The 23,225-nt window shown below is 43.7% G+C and overlaps 1 protein-coding gene across 1 annotated transcript in view; it reads left to right on the top strand.

The window, feature by feature from the left end:
- The first annotated feature begins 4,868 nt into the window (after window positions 1–4,868).
- The window catches only part of CDH26 (cadherin 26), a 38,931-nt gene continuing 20,574 nt past the window's right edge, over window positions 4,869–23,225 (top strand). Inside the window, 12 exon segments of the mRNA XM_057503291.1 lie at window positions 4,869–4,892; window positions 6,007–6,084; window positions 7,784–7,950; window positions 14,659–14,703; window positions 14,705–14,790; window positions 16,331–16,533; window positions 16,746–16,862; window positions 18,516–18,558; window positions 18,561–18,700; window positions 19,675–19,714; window positions 19,717–19,942; window positions 22,074–22,216. Coding sequence (XP_057359274.1) covers window positions 4,869–4,892; window positions 6,007–6,084; window positions 7,784–7,950; window positions 14,659–14,703; window positions 14,705–14,790; window positions 16,331–16,533; window positions 16,746–16,862; window positions 18,516–18,558; window positions 18,561–18,700; window positions 19,675–19,714; window positions 19,717–19,942; window positions 22,074–22,216 — 1,312 coding nt within the window.

The raw sequence follows: 23,225 nt of genomic DNA on the forward strand, positions 1-23,225 counted from the left end.
GATCAAGACAAACAGAGAGTGTGATGCAATGAGAATCAGATGTTTTCTGCAATCCACATTCCCCACCCTGGACTGGGTGGAGCGGGAGGCTCAGGAGACTCTTAGTTACCTGACAGATCGGTTATGCAGAAACTATTCATTTCCCTTCCTTTCCTCCCCCCGGCAGGCGGCCTTGTAACCCTCTCTGTAACAGGTACCCCATCTCCCCTCCTCTGTTCTCCAGAATTAAAATGGGCACTGGTTCTGCTGGGGGGCTGTTCCGTCCCCAGCAGTTCTCCCTGCAGTCCCCACACTCTAGCTTTGGTATCCTGACAGGAAGCAAAGCACCATTGTGACTCTTTTGCAGGTTTATATGTCTTTGTCCCCTATTCAATGACAGCCACGGAAGGGGGTCCGTCTCCTCTCTGGTCATTTCCAGTCCTGGGAGTCCAGAAGCCTCAGCTGTGGGTGGCTGCAGGCTTGCAAGACCAGGGAGGGGAATCAGAGAGAGCAGGGAGCAAACCAGTTTTGCTTCGTTGCTGTTTTTAATTGGGGAGATTCTGAATCAAGTTGTCTTCAACTCACCTGGTCAACTCACTTAATCCCTACACTCAGCAGAGGTGGGGGAGCGCAGAGGTGAGGGTGGAGAGGTCGGAGGCAAGGTTGAACCCCGAGCTGGGGCAGAGTCTGAGCAGCCCTGGGAACCCAGCTAATGCCGCAACAGGATGAGATCTGCACTTTTTTTTTTTTAAAGAGCCCCAAGCTTCTGTGTGGAGAATAGATTTGGAAAGTGTATTGTGTCCTGAGGCTGTCGTGAAAAAAGTGCCAAAAAGGAGTGGCTTCCAACAGCAGAAACCTACAGCATGGAGGCCGTAGTTAATAAGCCTGCAGTACACATTTGAAAGTTGGTAAAGGGGTAGATCTCAAAAGTTCTCATCACATGGAAAATTCTGTAACTATGTGTGATGATGGATGTTAACTGGTCTCGTTGTGGCGATTATTTCACACTGTGTACAAAGATCATTATGTTGTGCACCTGAAACTAACATACTGGCATGTGTCATTTATACCTCCACAACAACACAATTCTCCTTGAATGAAAGTTTGCAATTCCAAGGGAAATATTTTCAGGAAAGAATTCTTTCCATACAGTCTTCTTAGTTCTTTAGAACTCTCTCTAGACACAGAGCCTTCATGTCTCAGACAATCTCCCCTAGCATGCCATGGCCACTCAGCCAGGCCAGCCCGAACAATACATCCTGGTTACATGCCCCCGCCTTGTAATAAAATGCAGGTCTGCCTGACTCTGATAGAATAGTTAGGTGGACACCGCAGCCAGACACACCAGCTCCAGAAAGCCTTCTCCCTCATGTTATAGAAGCATTATGTAAATCTTTTGAATGGTATCCTCTTTGGACTAACTGCCTAAAATTGGCAGGGATGGGAAATATAATAAGTGCACTTAAAAAACCATTTCAGCAAGTATGACTATTTCTAGTCTTCCTCCATCACCCAGACAAGCTATCTGAAGTTCAATTCCAAGGCACGCATAAAGAGAAGAAATGGCACACACTCACACACGTGATGTGAAAGCTCTGGCTTTTCTGTGCAAACCTCATTTTCAGCACTCCCGCCGTCTCTGACGTGACCAGTGGCTGTGCTGTTTATGTGCAATAAAAAAAATTTACAGAGCTTTTCTGTCCATTGAAAGGGCCCTTATAGATACCTTGTCTCATATCCTCACTTACAGAAAGGGAAGCTGAGGCCAGAGAGAAGATGAAACCTCAGGGTAGTCCCTGTGAATGTCCTGGGCAACCTGGAAATACACCTGTTTAAAAATTGAATGAATTTCTGCATTTTTTTGGAAAAGCCTCAGTTTTCTCCATTTTAAAACTGTACACCTGGATAGGCCCCTAATTGAAAACTACCAGCATTCATCAAGAAGCTTTCATTGTCTGAATTAACCAATGTCTGAGATTTGGGAACTCAAAGAGTTTAGAAATTATTTTCTTTTAGGTAAATAGAAAAGTGGCAGGCAACAAATATTATTGTTGACATTAACAAGGCAGGACAATCCAATACTACCCCCCACCCACCAAGAGGGTGACTGAACAATTAAACCGTTTCATTTCCTATGAAACTGCTATTTAATACTCAGTCCATTGTGCAGTGACATGTCCGGGAGTGAGGATCGATCCCACAGGTGTGGGGCGGCCACAGCAGAGCGCGGCGTGGCAGGATCGGGGTGGGCCAGTGGTCACTCCTCCTGTCCCCAGAGATTTTAGGTATAAATCCTAGAAGAGCAGCTGTTTGCTCTCAGGACACCTGTACACTTGTCAGCATTATTAAGAACCCAAAGAGCTTTTGCTTTGGGGGTTATATTTACTGTTACCATGTTTGAAATTAAGACCAGGAAATTTTAAACATATTTCTTAATTCAGTCAGATAATAACAAGCCCCATTATGTGTTTATATAAATCACATATTTTTTGTGAAAAGTAGCCATATTTTTAAAAATTCCATTTAATTCGAAGAGTGGCACTGTTTTGTAATTTTGCAAATCTGTTGAATGTCTGGCTTAAAAGAAGACAGCCAGGTTCTTTTTCCTGATCCTTCATTCAGCCTGTTGTAGATGTTGTTCGGATAAGCCACACGAAGAAATTCTGGCCTTACACGGCTGTGTACACGGAAAGGGGAAAACAGTCTAGCAGCTTTGAATGGATAATTGTGGATGTTCTTTGATATCACACCAAAATTTGACAAGTGTTTGTTCCTGAACAATTACTTTCAATGTGACATCTGAAGCCATATTAATGAACTTTCCTTACTCTGTGACATTAAAACCATTGGTCTCTCTTGCCTTTTGGATGACTTTTACCTGTGTGTGATTTGGGAATGTGATGTGTTAATCATTAGGAAACTCTTGGCATGTTGTTATGCAGAGCCTCCAAATACGTTGACATATTTCATTCTACAAAAAAATTTTTGCTTTCATTAATGTCTCCACTGTTAGCATCAGAACAATCTTTATTATGTACTGGACAGCTGTCAAGCTTGTTGTAGCACATGTAAGGTTTCCAAAATTTAATTTTTGCTTGAAAGCTTAAATTTATCTTTATCATCAGCTCTATGATACTGTCCTCTGTGTTTCTTGAAGTGACAGGCTCCCTGGTTCATTAGCAGAGAACTCTCTTGACTACCAAATACTGAACATAGTTTGTTGGTCATTCTTTCAAGTAAAACACTGTTCTATAAAAAAAAAAGTGGCCCATTCAGCTGGCAACCCAACTTTCTCTCAAAGAAACCTTCTACTCTGACGTGCAGCAGTAGGCCCTCTATTCGTGCTGCCCAATCGCATCACACAGAGTATTTAAAAGATGTACACTCCAGAGTTGCAATGGAATAGAAATAATTTCTATTGCTCCATCAGTTCCCAAGTGAATTCACCAATTACTTCATTTGTAAACGAAGCTGGCTTTTCCTTTTCTCCTGCACGTGCTGGCAGTGGAGCCTGCAGCCGAGCTAGAGCAGTCTGGGGCCCTGGTGCTCCTTGGTGTTGAGGCCCCGGCGTGCCGCTGTTCTGTGCCATCAGTGCGAATGTCACACAGTAAAGGAGGTAAAGTGTGTCTTTGTCATTAGTATGAGAATTCTTAGGCTGTGGGCTCTCCAGAGGCCACACTTTGAAAGCCACTGCTCCAGAGACATTTTCCAAATACATACGGATGTTTATTACCAAAGCATTTGTTTTTTGTAGTAACAAAAAACTAGAAATAGTCTAAATGACCATCACCAGGAGATGGATAAGTGCATCGTCCTCTGTTCATAGAGTGAAATGCTGCACAGCAGGGGAATTGAAAGAACTAGAATATAGGTGTCAACCCACTCACGCCCACATACTTTTGTGTAGTGCTGGTTTTGACATACATTCAGGGATTGTCTCTATTTCAGTTGCCTTACTGCGCATGTGTGCTTTTTCTGAGGGGGGAGGTTGTTGAGATAGAAATCATAAATGAACAATTCTCAGTGTAAATTATTACACATATAAAGAGACTTTATTGTTGTAAGATAAAGTCTAAAAATGGGAAAAATAAAAGAAAAATCAGAGAAAAAGCCCACTTGAATCCCACCACCAATTAATATTTGGTGCTTTTTTACACGTGTACATATAAATACATTGGTGCTCATCCTAAGCATCCAGGTTGGTTTCCCACTTGGTTACTTCCCGTAACACTAACATTTGATGGCTGTAAGTGTCCCTGCTGGTGGCAATACTGTGTCAGAACTCGTTTGGTTAGTCCTCCTGCTGGTTGCAGAAGGGAAGTGCAATTATGAATTGAGATGTTAAGAACAAGTAATTATATTTATCAAACTTTGAATTATCAAAATTAAATTCAGTTGCTTTTCCCCCTTACAATTTCAGAAGACTTGTGGTGACTTCAGGAAGCTTCTAACTGTTGCTAATAAGTATATTCCTGACTAATTAATGTCATTTTTATTTTTAAGGTCAACATCAGCAGCAGCTTCCAACAGGAACGTGATGATCTTAATCGTCAAACAAAGGTGGGGGTTGAGGTCAGCTTCTTAAACCAAGTGAGACTACGTTTTTCTCAGAGACAGGGTTGCAATTTTGAGTTTTTAGTGCCCTGTCAATGTTTGGTTGCAGAAAATAAATTAGTAACTAGATGTGGCCTTTTGGAATCTTGAGGGACTGCCACAGAATTTCAGATGATGTTTTTATGTCTAATTAGTATATGAACCATCTGGAAGCATCAGAAATCAACCATGCACAGCTAGCCTGGAGGTTCAGCCACACTATTTTCTTCTTCATGGAATTAAAATATATTAGACTGAATGTTCTCCAGGTGTGAGTGTCGGCCAGCTCGGGGGAAATGCAGTCAGGACCCACCACAATTGTGAGGTTTCATGCCATTCTGATTCCTTCCTTCCTGTTGTTCTTGTGATCAGCTCACTTTCTAATTAAGCATTTTTTTCAGAATGTACATTTTCCTGGATAAAAATTAATGTGGCCAGAAGCCAGATTCACTTACAATAAACAGATGATAACTAATATATATATATAAAACACAAATGAAACCACTTTGATAAATCCTATCTGTATTCTCTTCCCTGATGTGGATAAAATGAGAGTTCCTGTGGCCAGGATTCTCATCTGGCCCTGGTTGACTAGCTCACTGCACACCTGTGGGCAATACATGGCTGTTGACTCTGTATAAAGAGCTCCGCCCAGTGTTCTGGGTGCGACAAGGTGGCAGGGCTGTAAGGCTGCAGGAGAGCAGAGCAGAGGCTGGAGTGGTGGCAGCACTGAGGACAGAGGCCCAGAGGACAGCTGTGTGGACAGAGGGGCCCAGAGGCAGAGACTGGCTTGCTGCCTGCAGACTTGCTCTGAGTGAATGGGATTTTAGTGACTGACCTGCCATTGTAAGAATAAAGTTGGGTATAACCCTTTCACCCCAAGAACGCTTTGCTGTCCATTTCTTTGGTCACATTGAATCCACAGTGAACTTGCCCGGGGCTGAAACTCATTGGCAAGACACCTGACAATCTCTGAACCTAATGTCTGAGTCTAAGTCTCTGCTTTTCTGTTTCTGTTACAAGTCATAACAGAGACACAGAGCTGTCAGCACTGAATGGAAATTTTTCTCACCAGTGATTTCAGGAAGGCAGAGAGTTAGAGAGGGAGTAATTTTCTTAATCAACTCTGTTTGCACGTCTGCTACCGGGCAGGTGTTGGCTCATAATAAGCAATGATCTTTAATGCTCTGTCTGCATAGCCCCTAAAATTGTCTCATGAACTATGAAAAGTCATTGGGTGGCACATGCCCCACAGTTTAGAAATGACTGTACTTGTTAAGAAAACAGGCGCTTTTAATTTCTAAGCATCAGAGGCTGTTCTGAGGATGAGAGGTAATGTGAATCAAGCACTAGCACAGGGTCGCTGGTCTCACTGCCATCTTCGTCACCATCGCTTCACCGTAATTTCCAGGGAGAGGCCGCCGGCTTCTACAGTGATCCAAGCGAGGAAGGGTTATCACCACCTTGGCACTAGAGGAGGACCCAGGACCTTTCCCCAAGCCTGCTGGTGAGGTAAGCCGCTCCTCGAGGGGGAGCACGCCCCTTCAGGCAGGAGGGCTGTCTGGGAAGGTCCGCCCTAGTGAGGCCAGGGAGTGAAGGAGAAGGAGGAACACCGGCCTGGCCCTGGAACCCACTCCAGCCCTCCCTGACCAGGTGAGCCTGGGGAGGCACTTCTCGGGAGTGCACGCTGAGAAAACCAGACTCACACACGGCCGGAGGGGCTGGTGAGTTCCAGGCTGTGGGCCTGGTGCATTTGGCTTGTGTGGAGTGTTTTTTAAAAAAAGTCATTATTTAAAAATAAGGAGATTGTGGTTACCAGATGCTAAGGGGTAGGGTCAGAAGGGAGATGGATGGAAGGAAGGAAGGAAGGAAGGAAGGAAAGAAGGAAGGGAGGGAGGGAGGGAGGGAGCAGGGGCTGGGAGGAGGGGGTCATGGTTATGGTTGTTTACTGGAGACAATTTCCATTTTGCAAGATGAAAGAGCTCTGGAGATGGATGGTGGTGACTACACGACAACATGAATGCACTTAATACCACTGAACTGTACACATAAAAATGGCTAAGTAATAAATTTTTATATCATGTATTTTAGTACAATAAAACAATAGGAAAAATAGGGAGATTATATTAAAAATTTTTCACTTCTAAAGGATTTTTCAAATGTAAGATCTGAACACCTGGGGCCCACATTTGCACTAGGCAACAATTAGATGGGGCTCAAGTTACCCAGAGTGCCGCAGTCCTCACCACTCCCTGTGGCTTCCCTCTATTGAGGCTGAGTACCAGGCGGTGCACTGGAGAAGCCATGTGGTGATGTTGGAATGCCAGGATTTTTGCACATGGCCCGTGAAGTTCATTTCTATTACCTTCCTTACACAATGGGCTGTGGAATTATTTATTGAGTGATTAACTTTTGATATTCTATGATTTCTAGAAAAAAATTCATATTTTTGCAATGTTTATAAAAATAGTATATGCCTGCTATTAAAAAAAGAATTGCAGAAAGTTTTCAAGGCTCAGTGGTTAAAAATCAATACTCCCAAGGGTGCAGGGGGACTCAGTGGGTTCATAGATGTAGCACATTCTTCCTGTATAAGTTGGGTGTCTTTTCAGTTTCCTCATCTGTACAGTGGAGTCAAAGATACATTATAGGGTTGTTTTAAAGCTTCACCAGGTTAGGACAAGTAAGTCATAGAGTAAGTGGGCTCTAAGCTCTTTCTAAATGTTAGCTCTATGATTATTACTCACCTCTCCCTGAACGTATAATCAATATTGACAAATTGGTATGTATTCACTCAGATATTTCCCTACAGATTTATTAATGTACATCTGTCTTAACAAAGTTGGATTATATGGTGCATATTGTGCAAATTGCCTTTCTCACTGCACAATATATCACCCCCTCTTTCTGGGACAGTGCACATAAATCCTGAGGGCCTGGAGCCCTGTGATATGTCCTACTGCTATTACATGATTCTTTTCACGTGGATAGATATTTAAGTTGTTCCCAATTTTTCACTCTTACAAACCAAAGTTTGGCCATGTTCCTTGTTCCTGCTCTTTGCATATCTTTTTATTTCTTCAGGATAAGTCATTGGATATACAATGCTAAGTGTGGTCCCTTAAAAATGCCTTTGAATCTGAGCCTCAATATTTGATATGCATAGTGGTTTATTCTTATCCTCTTTTTCTCCCTGTTTCTCTCCTTTCACCTGTTCAATAATATGTTTTATAACATGTCATTAATGTATTTGATCAGTGGATCCGGTGTGGATGAATATCCAGAGATTGGGTTGTTTTCTATGGAAGGTGATAACAATGGAAAAATACATGTTCACCATCCTGTTGATTGAGAGACACTAACATCTTTTATGGTACCTAAAATTTTATATGCTACACTTGCATTCATTGTAAAGATCTTGCAGGAATATTGCATTTGGCAAGCAGCATTTAAGCTGACTGTGTGCCAGAGGTGGAGAGATTGATGTATTATACACCGTGGCGAGCTTTGGATGTTTGCGTAGGACAGAGACGTTCTGGACTTGATTTTGTGATGGTTTTCCTTCTAGTGACTGATAACCTAACAGGAGCAGGATATCTGAAAGCATCTGGGGGTAGAGCTACGGAATGTCTGTACAATGGGCTAGTGTGGTTTTGAATGAGTCACAGTTGAGTTCTATAGAAAGAAGCTGCAAACAGACCCCATGGTTGCCCAACAACTGGTGAATGAGGAATTCCATAGCTGGTGACAGTGTCTGGTTGTACGTTGAGGTGTTCTTCATGATTTCATCACCCCAACACCATGGTCTCTTATGAAGCTGAAATTCAGGCTCAAAAGCAGGGAAGGAAATTATAACAAAGAATGCCTGTGACTTACTTGGTGAATCATGTTACCAGGCCGACCACACGCAGGTTCTTAGGAGGTCAGCCTTTGTTCTGTCTTGACTTCTGCTGGAAACCGGGCTTGGTTCTCAGGCCTGCTTGGCTATCAAGGGAAGACATTGCTTAACCCCTGAAAGAAGTAATTTAGGTAGGTTTTTCCCCATGACCTCAACATTTTTATATAGATAATAAAATATCCACCCTGAGCCTATTGATAGGCTCTGAATCTCTAACGTTTAGACAGGCAGAAATTTTCTCAACACTTCAAAAGATATGCAAAGATACCTCTATGTCTTCACTATTCATACAAACCCTTGTCCTCCCCCAAAGAGTCTGCAGTCTGTTAAAAAGAGCAACAGAGTGCTCATAAGGGGGACCTGGATGGGGTTCCTGATCTACAGTGAGCAAGTGGGTCCCTGGGGGTCTTGTTCAGTGTGGACTCTTTCAGTGGGTCAGGGTGGAGCCTGAGGCTCTGCATTTGTAACAAGCTCCAGGCACTGTTGCTGCTGCTGCTGGTCTGTGGGCTCCACAGGTTGAGTAGAGGACCTAGGACACAACAGAATGGACGTGACCTGTGCAAGGAGGAAACAGAGCATCAGTGGTGTGTGGGGATGGTGGTGGTGGGGGTTGTTGCTGGGTGGGGAAAGCTTGGCACGTCACAGATATATCCCAGCGACCACTGGAGCCCAAGGGGCAAACGTGGGTGCCGTGAACAGTGTCCCCAGGGGTTCTTACAAGGTTTCAAGGCTGTGCTTGGACCTGCCTGAGATTGAACCCACCTGCGCTCCCCCCACGCCTCGTGGCAGTGGCTCTTCCACGCTGATTTCTGCTGTCATTCGCTAGTGGTCCTCTGGCATGACTGTGGATGCCCACAGGGCAGGGGTTCTGAGGAGTGCCCGCAAGTCCTGCTCTCTCATTGCCCTGCTTTGCTTTCTCCTTAGTACCTGCTCTTACCGGACCTGCGTCTCGTTCTCTGCTGACGGTCCGTCCCCCTCATTGGAGTGTTTGAAGAGGGGTGAGAGCCTGGCTTATTCACTGCTCTTACCCGAGAGTCAAGAGTGGGGCTGTGTGCATAGTAGGCTCTCAAATAATTATGTCAGATGGATGGATAAGCACAGTGAAATATAGTCTCTGCCTTCTGGGTGTGGTGGGTTGGATTACATCTTGCAAGAAGTTGGATTCAAGCCCTAACCTGTGGTATCTGTGAGTGTGACCTTATTTGCAAATAGGGTCTTTGCAGATGTGATCAAATTAAGGTGAGGTCCTACTGGCTGAGGGTGGGTCCTAATCCAGCAACCGGTGTCCTTAGAAGAGGTCAGAAACTTGGACACGGAAGAAGCCACAGGTGAGGAGGCCAAAAAGCTGGAGGCAGAGATTGTGCGACATGTCTAGGAGCCAAGGACCAGCAAGGACGCTGGCAACGCCAGAGGGGCCTGGAACAGACCCTCCCTTGGGGCCCCCAGAAGCAACCAGCCCTGCCCGCACCCTGATTTTGCTTTGGCCTCCAGACCTGGGAGGGAACAGGCCTTAGGGTTGGGAGCCACCCGGTTTGCGGTGCTTCGTCGCATCAGTCAGGGCAACAAGCACTTGGGCTTACAAACTCATCGGGAAGGTAGGAGACAGGCTTCTGGAAACCAGGAGGATTAGCAGCCATGGAGGTGGGACAAGCAAAGCATGATGGGAAACGCTGCTCAAACCGAGCGTTCCAGCCGGCCAGGTGCTTCTGTAGCAGAACGCTTGCTACTGGTTTTTAGCTGTCCATAAAGACGGGTGCATTAAAAATTAAACCGGATGTTGTGGAGATGAGACATTCTAGTAACACTGCTTTTCTCTTGAGGATAATGAAGGAGTCATAAAAACAGGAAACCATCTGAAAACTTGTGTTGGGGAGGTGACAGGAGTGGTGGAGGTTAATCCACAAACTTACACGAAAGCAGGAATACCTGTTGAGATGCTGTGAGATTGACGGCACAGTCGGACAGGGAAGAAAAGCCTGACTTTTTTTCTGGGTAGGAATCTGATCTCTTTATGTCAAAATAGGCTCCATTTCATAGATACAAACACACTCAAGACAATCGTCTTGAGCTTTATATTCCTTGAAATAATGATTGACTGTCGATCTTTATCCCAACGCAGTTCTCCCTGTCTACCATAACCTACGCGTGTAGGTGGTCCTGTATTGTGGGTTTGGCATTTAAGAAGTTTCCATGTGCTCATCTGTGTGGTAGATCTTGCACATGTCACTTCAAACAGCCGTATGCCGACCCGTCATGTCAATGTACTATGGAGTGTTCACCCAAGGATATAAATCTTAAGACTGTAACAAAAACCTGACAACCCTTCCCAAATGCAGAAAATATCTGTGACATTTCCTTTCTCCATTGTGATTTGGAGTCCCCAGCATCTTGCCAAAGAATAAACAGAAGTTATGCCTCTTAGGCATCAAGTCCCAGATGAAGCTTTTAGGATAATAAATGGAAGATACAATAATAAACATAAAACAAACATGTGGTTCTTGCTTTTAAGTGGAAAGATTACAGTTGGCCCCGTTTTAATGCTGGAAGTCAGTATGATTAAGGAGCAAAGACTTGCCAGCACGGTCATAAATGATGGAGCAGCCTGCAGGAGTGGTATGTGGGAAAGCCAGTTGGCCTGCACAAAAATATTCACATGAACGTTGGAGTCCCTGAAGGAGGCTAGTTCAGTGCTCGTGTAGGGAGAGGGGAGAGGGCCGAACCAGAGCAGACTTGGAGCCCAGGCCGCCATTTGGGACACGAGTGGGACCACCGGGTGGATGCATGGGTGAGCAGCAGGTCTATAGGGCACGGGCCCAAGGGGGTGAGCGCAGTGAGGTGGAGGACGAGAGAGTCCCTGAGGCCCCGTCTGGTGCAGCTGCCCGCCCAGGCCTCCGTGTAGCCGGCAGGGCGGGTGTGAGGAACTGGTGGATGGGAGTCAGGTCTGCTTCTGGCTGGACGTGAGTCCACCTGCTCTGCCTCCAGACCGAGAGCTGTAAGTCACGGAGCCTTTCAGGGCAGGAGCACAAGGGGGCCTCCTGCAGGGGAGGCAGGGGTTGGCCTGCACGGAGCTGAGAGCCAGCACCCCTCCCTGCCCTCGCTCCGAGGCTTGGCCCTCCTGCCTCCCCGTGACCGTGACTGCTGCCTCACCATCTTTTCAGCCTTCAACAAATAAAATCACTGTTTATCCTACGGCAGGAGAGGTTCAGTAGCAAGTCAGATCAGACTTACTTTTAAAAATATAAAATATATGGTTGCCACACTTTATTTTACAAGTGGGGACTTCTGTTATATTAATAGACTTTAGTCTGAGGCATTTAGGTTTGTGGAAAAATAGAGTGGAAAGTCCCAGGTGCCTACACACCCCTCACGTTCCCACTTATCCCCAGTGTCCCCACTGCTGCCATCTGGGATCAGTGCGCTGCTTTCCTGACTCACGGTCCATGGATGGGCCCGTGTGCTGCGCCATCACTGCCCAAGACCCAAGGCTCTTGGTGTTCCATATTCTATGGGTTTGGACAAATCTATGGGACACATATCCACCCTCCCGGTAACACACAGAGTATTTCCACTGCCTAAAAGTCCTGTGTTTCACCTGTTCATCCCTCCTTCCCCCAAGTTCTAGGCAACCACTAATGCTTTTGCTGGCTCTCTGGTTTTACCTTTTCAAGGATGTCGCAGAGTCGGTACTGTACAGCACGCAGCCTGTTCAGACGGGCTTCTTTCCCTTTAATATGCACTGAGGTTACCTCCAGGCCTTTAACCTTTGAATAATATTCCACTTAGAATACCATGGATGTACCGTGGCTTGTTTATCCATCGCCTACTGGAGGACAGCCAGGTGGCATCCAAGACTTGATGATTATGAATAAAGCTGCTTTAAACATCAGTGTGCAGGTTTTTATATAGCCAGGAGTTTTCAGCTCCTTTGGGTACATACCTAGGAGCTTGATTGCTGGATTACGTGGTAAGAAGATGTTTACTTTTGTTACTTTTCCATAACCTTATATTTAAGGCAGGTCTGTTATAAGCAGCACATAGTTGCATTTGTCCAATTTTGTTTTTCAATTGGTATATTTAGCATTTTATGTTTAATATAGAAACTGAATGTTTGTGCTCAGTCTATCATCTTATCATTTGGTTTCTCTTTGCTCAGCTTTTAGGCTGGTTCTCCCGTTTTTTCTTATATTCTTTTGAGTTAATTCTTTTTACTATTCCATTTTTCTTTCTCTGTTACTTATACATTCTTTTACTATTCATTTAATGATTACTCTAGACATTACAACATCCATTCTTCACTTACTAGATTGAACGTCAAGTATTTTTACAATTACTTGGACAACGCAACGATCTCGGAATGCTTAACTGCGTTTACTGCTTCCACATGTTGTGTGTATTTTATTTTTTCAATTTAAAAATTTACACAGTAAAATGCATACTTTCGATGTTCAGTTGTGACAAGTGCGGCCTTGTGCTCCCACCACCCATCAAGATACACAACAGCTTCACTACCCCTAGTATTTCTTTATGCATCTCCTTTCTGATCAAACCCTTCCCTACCCCTAAGTCCCTGGGCACCCCTAATATGTTTTCTGTCCCCACCTTTTAACCTTGTTTAAATGTCATGTAAATGGAATCACACAGAAGGTCACCTTTTAAGTCTGGATTTTTCCCATTGGCACGATGCGTCTGATATTCATCTGTGTTGTTACATGAACACTCTGATCCTTGTAATCGCTGAGTAGTTCTCCGTGCTATGGAAGTTTGGCAATTTATGGACTCACCACTTGAAGGACACGAGTTCTTTCCAGTTTTTGGCAATCAGATAAAGCTAATGTTAGCACATGGGATTTTATGTGGACATATTTTTCTTTTGAGTAAACACCTAGGACTGGGTTTGTTGGAGCACATGGTAAGCATATATTTAATTTTATAAGAAACTCCTAAACTGCTTTTCAGAATGGCTGAACTATTTTGCATGCCCACGAGCGATATGTATCTCATGGGCATTTTAATATTTGGATTTCCCTAAGGACAAATGATGAGCTGTATGCCATCTGTGTATCTTCTTTGGGGAGGTTTCTGTTCAAACTCTTTGCCTATTTTCAACATTTGAAAGCTAATTTTACCAAGGTCACAGAAAATAAAGTTAATATATAAAAGTCAATTGTGTTTCAGTTATGCATAATTGGAAATGAAACATTTAAAAACAGTACCATATACAATTTCACCAAAACAAATGAAGTGCTTGGGTATAAATCTAAAATATGTACAGGATCTGTTTACAAAACCTTTAAAACAAAAAAGCACTGATGACAGAAATCAAAGACCTAATTGAATGAAAAGATATACCAAGTTTATGGATTGAAAGATTGAATATTAAGTTGACAATTCTTCCCAAATTCATCTATACATTTAGTGCAAGTCTAATAAAACAAACAGAATAGTTTTTTTTAAAAGGTATGAACCAGCTGATCTCAAATATATATGGGAAGGCAAACCAGTTCTTGCCTGCACTGACTTTATTGTTTTGCCATTTTCAATTTGATTGATATGTGCTTTTATCTTTATTATTTCCTTCTTTTTGTTTGAGTTTACTTTACTTTTTTTTTTTTTTTTTTTTTACGTTTCTTAAGAAACTAGAGAGAAGCTTCAATTACTAATTTGAGATCTTTTGAAAGGAACGAGTTTTCTAAGGCACATTTAACAAGAGCTGACTTCTTACTCAAGTATAGGAGCAGGAGCCGTGAGTACTTAAGCACCGACCTTACTTGGGTCACTGTGAGAGTGAACTTTAATATTCACTTTCCCCAGAATGCCTAAGTGTCTGCTGTCTGCAGTGTTTGAGCAATATTTATTAGTGGATTTATTTCTCATGACAACACTGATATGATATAGAAACTGAGGCTCATAAGCAACGTGTCTACGTTTACCCAGGTGGAAACACTGGGATTTAAAACTAATAATAACTAATGATGTATTTTTTTCAAGTCTGTGCGTTGAATTTGTTCCGCAAATGTTTACTGAGCACCGTGCTCCATCCCTGGAGCCACAGGGCGAACAGGGCCGTGTGATTCTTGCCCTCAGGGTCTCTCAGTCTAGTGGCCACACTGTCACCGAGATGGCTGTTTGCTGAATGCATCCGGCGAATGGCTGTGCAGCACTAACACAGTTTTCTGCTTCCTAGGTCTGTTCAATGTTGTGAATCGCTTTACAGGAAAAGTCATGGACAAATCAAGTTCGGGTCAGCGATGTGAATGGTCACGCACCCCGGTTCCCGGAGAAGGAATTCAGCGTGAATGTGCGAGAGAGGCACGCGGAAGGTGGGTGCGGCCGCCGCAGGCTTCCTCCCTCTCGGGGCGTAGGCTTTCTGCTCCCATACTGGGGGGTGCCTGATCCCAGCTGTCTTCGGGCGACGCTTTGCTGTTCACATGCCAGAGGTCGCAGGCCCTGGGTTAGAGCAGATGCTTTGAGGCCTGCTGGCCCCCTTTTGTTGTGGCAAAAAGGTGATGTGGGAATGGCATCTGCTGTGAGAGGTGATAGGAAAATACCAGTCTGAAATAAAGCCAAGGGGCAGGAGGGAACGCGGCAGCGGAGTGTCTGCTGATTTGTCATCTGTGAAATGGCAACAAGGTGACACTAAGTTTCTGAGCTACAGATTCTCTGAGTCTTTAAATCCAAGCCCTTACTACTAGAATGTGCACGTATTTTTAACAATAAGCGTTATTTATTTCACAAAACAGTCTTAGAAGATTTGGAAAATACCAAGAAATTAAAAGACTGAAATAGAAAGCATCTTTAATACTACCAATTAGAGAAAGTACCATTAACATTTTAGTTTATATTCTTTTAATATGTTTCTTTGCATTTCATGTGTGTGTATATGTATATATATGTGTGAATACATTAATAGATTTTTATATATAATTATAGATGTATGTTTGTATTATCTACATAATTTTTAATCTTTAGCATAGCATAAAGTGTGTATGTGTATATATTAAGTAGTTACAAATATATGGGTATGCTTTTTATATATTTATGAATTTTCTTTTAAAAAGTGCAATTTTACTGTCTGTAACCTCACAGTATTTTCCTGCAGCATCTTATTGTGCAACATTTTATTTTATGGATGTGCCTTAAGATATTGAAGGAATCTATTGGTGAACATTTACGTTTGTTGCCACTTTTTGTTATTTTCATAAAATATGCTTCAATGAACCTACTGAGCTAACGCTGTGTAGCCTTCAAGCATTATTTGCTTAGGGTAAATTCAGAGAAGTAGAATGGCTGGTTCAAACCGCACACACAATTCAAGCGTCCCAATTTACTTACCTACCCGCAACATTTTTGAGTTCCCCAGTGTACGGCTCACCTTTGATTACTAAATGCTTGAACATTTTGATAAGTTTCTTGACCACTTCTGTTTCCTTGATCATTGCCTCTTCCCATCTTTGTCCATTTCTGTCAGTGTGCTGATCATTTTTCTTCTTGGCTTTAACCTCCTCATTCTATATGAAGACTATCTGCCTTGCCCTATATATATATATATATCAAATATGTTCTCTCACCTTTCCATTTCCCTTTTAAATATGTCTGTAGTATTTTGCCACCCATGTAAAAATCTATGTTCCCTATTAAGTTTGTCTTCTGAATTTTCTGCATTTACAATCATAATTAGAAAGTTCTTCTTGACTTTGTGACTAAATATTGCTTATTTTGTCTGGTATGTTTATAGCTTGATTTTATATTTAAATATCGAATCAACTCTAGTAAATGCCCCAGTGCCATTTAGCAAAGACTCATCCTGCTACTGGGTTGACAGGCTCCTCTTGCCAATGGTTTATAAACAATTCTTTCCAGGTCAACCTGTTTGTCAGATGCTAACAACTGATTTGGATCAAGAAGATATACCAAATTCTCAAGTCCTTTATTTCCTTGTTCCTCAAACCCTGTTACTGAAAGAAAGTGGGTTTCAGATTGACCATATTAGTGGAGAAATACGACTCTCAATTACTTAGATTATGAGGTCATGTGGATTTTATCATCTCAAAGAAATGAAAGGTGTTCTTGATCTTTGAGCCCCAGACTTAGATTTTACATTCGCAGTGGGAAATCCTCTGTGGCTAGATTTGCTACTGAAATTGCTAAAATGGAATGTTTCTTTATTAATATTTCCCTTTATTTTATTCAATTAAAATGAAATTAATTTTGTTACTATTTCCCTTACTTGAAGGGCTTGACTTTCCTTTTCCTGCCTCCGTAACCTGCTCCTCAGTTCACACTACTAATTGGAGCAAGGGATTTTGGAGAACCGCCATCGTCATCCACAGCCACGGTGCATGTTAACGTGCAAGATGGCAGCACCTGCTTGCCCACACTCACCCAGGAGAACGCAAGGCGCCCGGCGCTCTGGAGTTCTGAGCCCTGTCACCAACGGCCTCGAGTCTTCAGCTCAGTTTCACTGAGGGAATCCCCAAATCGGTCATAATACATATAACTCTCCACAGTAGCTCAAGCTAGAATCAAGAGTCAGCCACAGTGACATAGAGTCATTGAAGTTTAGTCACGTGAGCTTCCATCTTTCACCACTTGGTGCATTTTACACACTTCTGAGCTTGGGAATTTTGCACACTACTGTTTTTAATTGTTGGAACTAGGCTGGTTTCTGATTCACAGGTGAGGACATGGAGGCACAGGGGAGGGAGCACGTCCGAGCCCACTTCACTTCAGGGCTTCTCAATTTCCACCCAGTTGACCTTTGGGATGGAAATTTCTTTGCCACAGGGTTGCGGGAGGCTGTTCAGGGTGTTGGGGGTGTTTGGTAGCAGCCCTGACCTCTACCCACTAGATGCCAGAAGCACCCCTCCAGCTGCAGTGACCCTTGTCTGCAGACCTTGCTGAGTGTCGCCCGGGATTGGGTGCCCAGGTGAGAAGTGTAGGCTGAGCTTCTCACACGAGGCTCAGAGCTCTGGGGTACAGAAGGGGAGTCTCCTGATTTGTATGTGGGGGCTGCACATAGGAGCTCACATGCTACAGGGTTCCTAAACTTGGAGAAAGGGTTGAAACCCACTGTTCCAGCCCAGTGTGGGAACAGGGCACCACGTAGGATATGCAAGATAACTAAAAGAGAACACAAAAACCACTCGGTCTTCCATATGGATGTTTTTAACAGAAAATATCCACTGTATCTTAAAGGTATCTGTCTTTCTCCCGACCTCTCTCAGTGAGATCTTTCCTGATGACTGAGTTAAATCCCCAGCCTACCGTTCCCATTGTCACACACCCTCATCAGCTCCCTGGGGATGGGATTTTTGCTGTCTTATTCACAGCACCTAAACAGGATCTGGTACATAGGAGGAGCATTTGTTGAATAAATAAATGCTACAACAATTACTTTTTAAAGTGTCATTAAAATATTTTTAATTGCATAAGCCAAAGCTGAGATGTTTTCAAATTAGAACACCTCACTAAACAGCATGGAATAACTGAAAATAGTGTTTATTAACTTTGAATCTTGTTTCAAAATCCTTCTTTGACTTGGCAGAAAGCTGTGCTCTTTAAAAGAAAGGCTGGAAAGAAATAAACCCTGTTTTTTGATGTGCTCATCAGAGAGAAATTATCTTGTCACCAAAAGTATTGAATACCAAGCTATTTTAAAGATCTATATATGTTAGAGAGATGATTGCCTTAATCTAAGTAACCATAAGAGTCCCGTTTAAGGAAAAGAGCTAGGTTTCTTAGGCAGCATAAACTAGGGATGTGTATTATTATTTTAAACATTTTTAGAAAAATAGTGCCTTGAGTCAGATTTAAGAGTGCATTAGAGTTAAGCGGCTGCAGACACCAAGCCACAGGGGGAAGGGAGATGTTTGTTACCTATGCCTTTTCTGCTGTTTCAGGCAGCGTTTTAAATCCCATGAGGTCAGCATCGGTGGCAAGAGAAATATCCAGGTCGTTGTTCTGAGGGATGCATTTCCTTGCTCACTTTGTTTTTCATTTGTGTTTCTTTATCTCCAGGACATGCAAATGACGACTGCCTCCACAGTATGAGATCCAAATCTCTGAAGGCTGAGTCAGCCAGGGTGTGCTGCCTCTCCGGTCCAAGATGGTGATTCACCATTTATGTCAGCTTGGAGAGTAAAATTCAAAATACTGAATGGCAATGAAGAGGGACATTTTGACATTTTGACTGACCCTGAGGCCAGCGAAGGGATCATAAATGTTATCAAGGTAAAACCATAGCAGAATGCATACCAGCCAGGTGGGCCCGGGTGCCGAGGCTCCTTCCTGTGGGGTGTCTGACTAAGACGCTAGCTCACTTGGAAGCCCCCGTGTGCGGAGCACGCAGCCTGCAGCACGGCCCCAGTGGGGAAGGCAGGGCTACGGCATGGCCTCTGCCTCAGTTCCTCCTTCCACCCAAATAATATCAATATTAAACATTTTTTTTGATAAGACTTTAAGTACTTCAACATTTAATACATATTTTTCATTATAGACAAAATTTAACAGACTTAAATAGGCCCTAAGATGTTTGCTTTTTTTGGATGTGATAAAATAATTTAAAATATTTTCTCTACCCCTGAGTTCATTTGTTTTCCTTCTGAGTTTAAAAAGAAATTAGAGCATTTGCCAGGCCCCTAAAAGTACTGTGAGCCCCTGGTACTCTGCCTGCTGTTCCCAATGGAGAGTTGGCCCTGCCGGAAAGTATTATTGTCTCATTTTATTGATAAGGAAACCAAAGCCCAGAGAGGCTGGGTTGTTTTCATTAAGTCACACAGTTAGAGCAGGGGTTCTGACCAGCATATCCTGACTCCCGTGCTTCAGGTAGGGTTGAATTGTTCAAATATTCCTAGCTTTCCCATCCTTTTAAGTTGCTGAGCACTTTGTACCCTGGATACCTATGATCATTAGACTCTATTTCCCGAAGCTCCCCCGGTTTCGGCAGCAGTCACCCCACTCATGTCCCATCGGGTCATGGCGTCTGTTGCATTCTTCATTACCCGCTGAAGGGCACTGGCTCTTTCCAACCAGGAAAGGGGATGAAAAAAAAAGAGACAGAACTCTATAAATGACTTGGAAAAGGGCTGATGACTGTCCTCTGATCATTATCAAAGACAACGTAAATAATGAATGAGGTGGAAAGCCACAGGCTCCGGTTCGGGAGGGTGACTGGCTGGAATGAAATCCTCTCTCTGGGGCTCCAGCCTTTGGATCATGAAGCTCCCCCAGGGCAGAGCCGTGCCACTGCCTGGAGAACGAGGCGCCGCTCTTCTCCCGTGAGGGGGCTGAGCTGCAGGTTCCAGGGAGGGCAGTGGCAGGTGCCGCCGTGAGTGTGCACGTGACAGATGCCATCGCCCCACCGGCCTTCCACCCCACAAACTTCATCGTCAGTGAAGTTGATGGCGCTGGGCCTGGAATTCAGTTGGGAATTTTTAATGCTACGGATCCAGACAGAAGTGCCAGCCAGCTCAGGTGAGAGGAAGGGAAGAGGCAGTTTAAGCAGCATTAGTCACATGCCTAGGAGGGTTCCTGTGGAAATGGAGCTCCTTCGCTGTGCTCATGGGCTGACCTGTCTCAGACATGAAAGTATAAGAAGCCACATGGAGAACGCCCTCCCCCACCCCCCGGGGCCCAGCTCAGTGCCTTCCTCCGGCTGTGCTTCCTGTGTCCCCACCAGGTGGAAGTCACTGGCTCATTTCCTTTCACACTTGGCATATATCTTTTTTGCAGTTTTTTTCTTATATAAAAATAATTTGTGAGCTGTAACTATTTCCCACTTTACCAAAGGTTCTAAATTGGCAGCCCTCTGACTTCTGGGTAACAGAAGTTTTTGGTTTTTTTTAATTGTGGTAAAATATACATAACATGAAGCTTACCATTTTGACCATTTTTAAGTGCACAGTTCAGTGGCAGGAAGTGCATGAAGAACATTCATCTTGTTGAGCGACCATCACCTCCATCCACCTCAGAACTGCTCATCTTGTAAAACAGAAACTGTCCCCATTAAATAGTGACTCCCCACCCCTCTCCCCCCAGCCCCTGGCACCCATCGTTCTGTTTCCTGTCTCTATGAATCTGATTCCTCTAGGGACCTCAGGTAAGTGGGTCCGTATGGAATTTGTTCTTTCTGTGACCGGCTCCATGTTCGTCTATGTTGAGGCATACTGCAGAATTTCCTTCCTTTGTAAGGCTGAGTGATGTATTCTGCTGTATGCATAGACTACATTTCATTCATCTGTTGATGAGTACTTGGCTTGCTCAGTCTTTCACTTTAAAAAAGAAAGTTTCATGATCCGCAGGAAGATGGCAGAGTGGGAGGCACCAGGACTGTGTCTGCACGCTCAGACAGCTGCTCTGGCAGAAGCTGTGTCATCTGGAACTCTCGAGTCTGCTGAAGCCTCGCAACATCCAGAGAAAGTCCTGGGCAGTGCAGTTTGGTTAATTTTGGTTGGTTTCAGCTCTGAGATTCAGCTCTCAGTATTAGCTGTCCATCTCCACCCAGCCGCATGGCAGGCAGCCTGCAGCTGCTCTGGAGCAGCCTGCACACAACTTGTGCCAGCCAGGGTGGGCAAAAGGGCCCTGCCCTCCCAGTATCAGGGTTCTGTGCTCTAATTGCTGCTCTGATCACAGAGGTGCAAAGAGGCAGGTAGCCATTACTGTTGCATCTCCCACATTTTTGCAAGCCCCCCCCCCCCAATGATGTGACTTCAGAGGATTTAAAGGGCAAGCACCTCCCCCTCTTTCATTTTTCACCTTTTCCTTGTTCAGGAGCCAGAAATTAAAGAGTGGGCTGTTAAAAACAACTGCATATATAGATAGAGGGAAAATCAGAAAGTGGTCATGTATGTTCAGAGAAAGGCTCAAAAAAGACCTGCCAAGACATTAAATTTACACCTCAGGCTGAGCTGCAGCACAGAGAAAGCCTGCGGTAATCAAAAAGCAAACAAAACAGTAAGAAAAACCTCCAGAAAACCTCGGGGAAAGGGGAAGAATCTGATTTTCAGAGTTACTACATTTTCAGATCCACATCCAGTGTTCAAGTGTTCAGCATCAAAATCATAAGTCACACAAACAACAGGCAAAGTACGGCCGATTTAAAGGAAACGAGAACCCGTGTGCACTGTTGGTGGGAATGTAAAATGGTACGGCTGCTGTGGAAAGCAGTATGGAGGGTCCTCAAAAGATTAAAAATATAATTAGCATGTGATCCAGCAATTCCACCCGAAAGAATTGAAAGCAGGGTCTCAAAGAGCTATTTGCTATACCCATGTCCATAGCTGCATTCTTCCCAAACAGCTGAAATGTGGAAGCAAGTCATGTGTCCCTTGATGGATAAAATGTTAAGCAGAATGTGGTCTATGCATCCGTTGGAATACTGTTCAGCCTTAGGAGGGAAGGAGATTCTGCAGTCTGCCTCAGTACGGCTGGCCCTTGAGGACGTTATGCTAAGTGAAATAGGCCAGCACAGAAAGGCAAATACTGTGAGATTCCATTTAGGGTGCCCCACGTCACTTGTGATAGGAATTATGTCTGCCATTATATGTTTTGATTTGTCTTCTGGTGTAACTTTAATTTTAAAAATTTCATGTTTCCTTTCTACAAGATATAAAGAGCTTCACGATCCAGCAAATGGGGTCAATGTAGATGAAGGCTCAGGAACGGTTGCCACCAGGAAGCAGACTGACCGAGAATCCCCTTATGTAAATGATAATTTTTACATAATCATTGTTCATGCTATTGATGATGGTAAGTGTTTACCTAAAACTGGGGTGAAAATGCACTGTTTTCTTATTTCCTTTCTTCCTAACATGGGTGAGTTTTTCAGCACAACTGGAGAAAATTTAAATAAGCCTTTTTATCACTGTGCGTCCAGGCTGGCAATTACTTTTTATGAAATGGCAAACGAGGGGCCACCGCCACGAAAAGAGGAGCAGTGTTCATTCAGAAGAGATAACGAAACATAGGAAGCCACAGCCAAACCCCACGTCCTGTTCCTCTGCTCATGAGATGCTCTTCAGCTCTTTGCCAAAGGCACTGGGGTAAGATAAATATTAGCTCAGTTTCCCTGCACTTGGAATGGCTCGTAAGTTCAGGCAGATGGGACTGCGTGGGACACATTTGTCATAAACCAGTATAGGTGGGTTTATGAGCATGTTTCAACCTTTTTCTCTATAATGTCCCAAGGCTGAACTTTTAAACCTGCCAAAATATAAAGCTGAATAAATAAAAACTTTCAAGTAATTTTAATAGTTGTATTTAAGAAAACCTGTGAGTTAAAACTCAGGTTCTGAGAGTTACATAGGTGTATATCCCACTTGCATAATTTAGAAGAACATTAGTTAGGAAGGTACTATATCTGTGTTCCTAGTCAATCTTGAGTAAGAACAAGGAAAATGGTGTTCATCATCCAAGCACTTGAGGAAACAATATAGTGGGACCCTGGGTACCCATTTCCCAGTGTCCCCCAGTGGTTAACACCTCGCAAAACCATGGTCCACTATCCTGACCAGGACACTGACGTGGACACCGTCAGCATGCCAGTCATTTCCATGACTGACCACATTCCCCTTCTGCCTCACCCAATTCTTAACACCAGGCATAATCGACATTTGAGTTTATTTGATGATTCTACATTCTATTGGTTCTACAAATGATTTGAGAGGGCAAGATGTTTAACTTACCCTACCCTGGTACTCTGGATTTTCAAGAAAGCAGGAAAACACATCAGTCACCTACAGTAAGGCTTAGTCATTGA

Source organism: Manis pentadactyla, chromosome 5 (assembly GCF_030020395.1).
Source record: "Manis pentadactyla isolate mManPen7 chromosome 5, mManPen7.hap1, whole genome shotgun sequence".
Classification (NCBI taxonomy): domain Eukaryota; kingdom Metazoa; phylum Chordata; class Mammalia; order Pholidota; family Manidae; genus Manis; species Manis pentadactyla.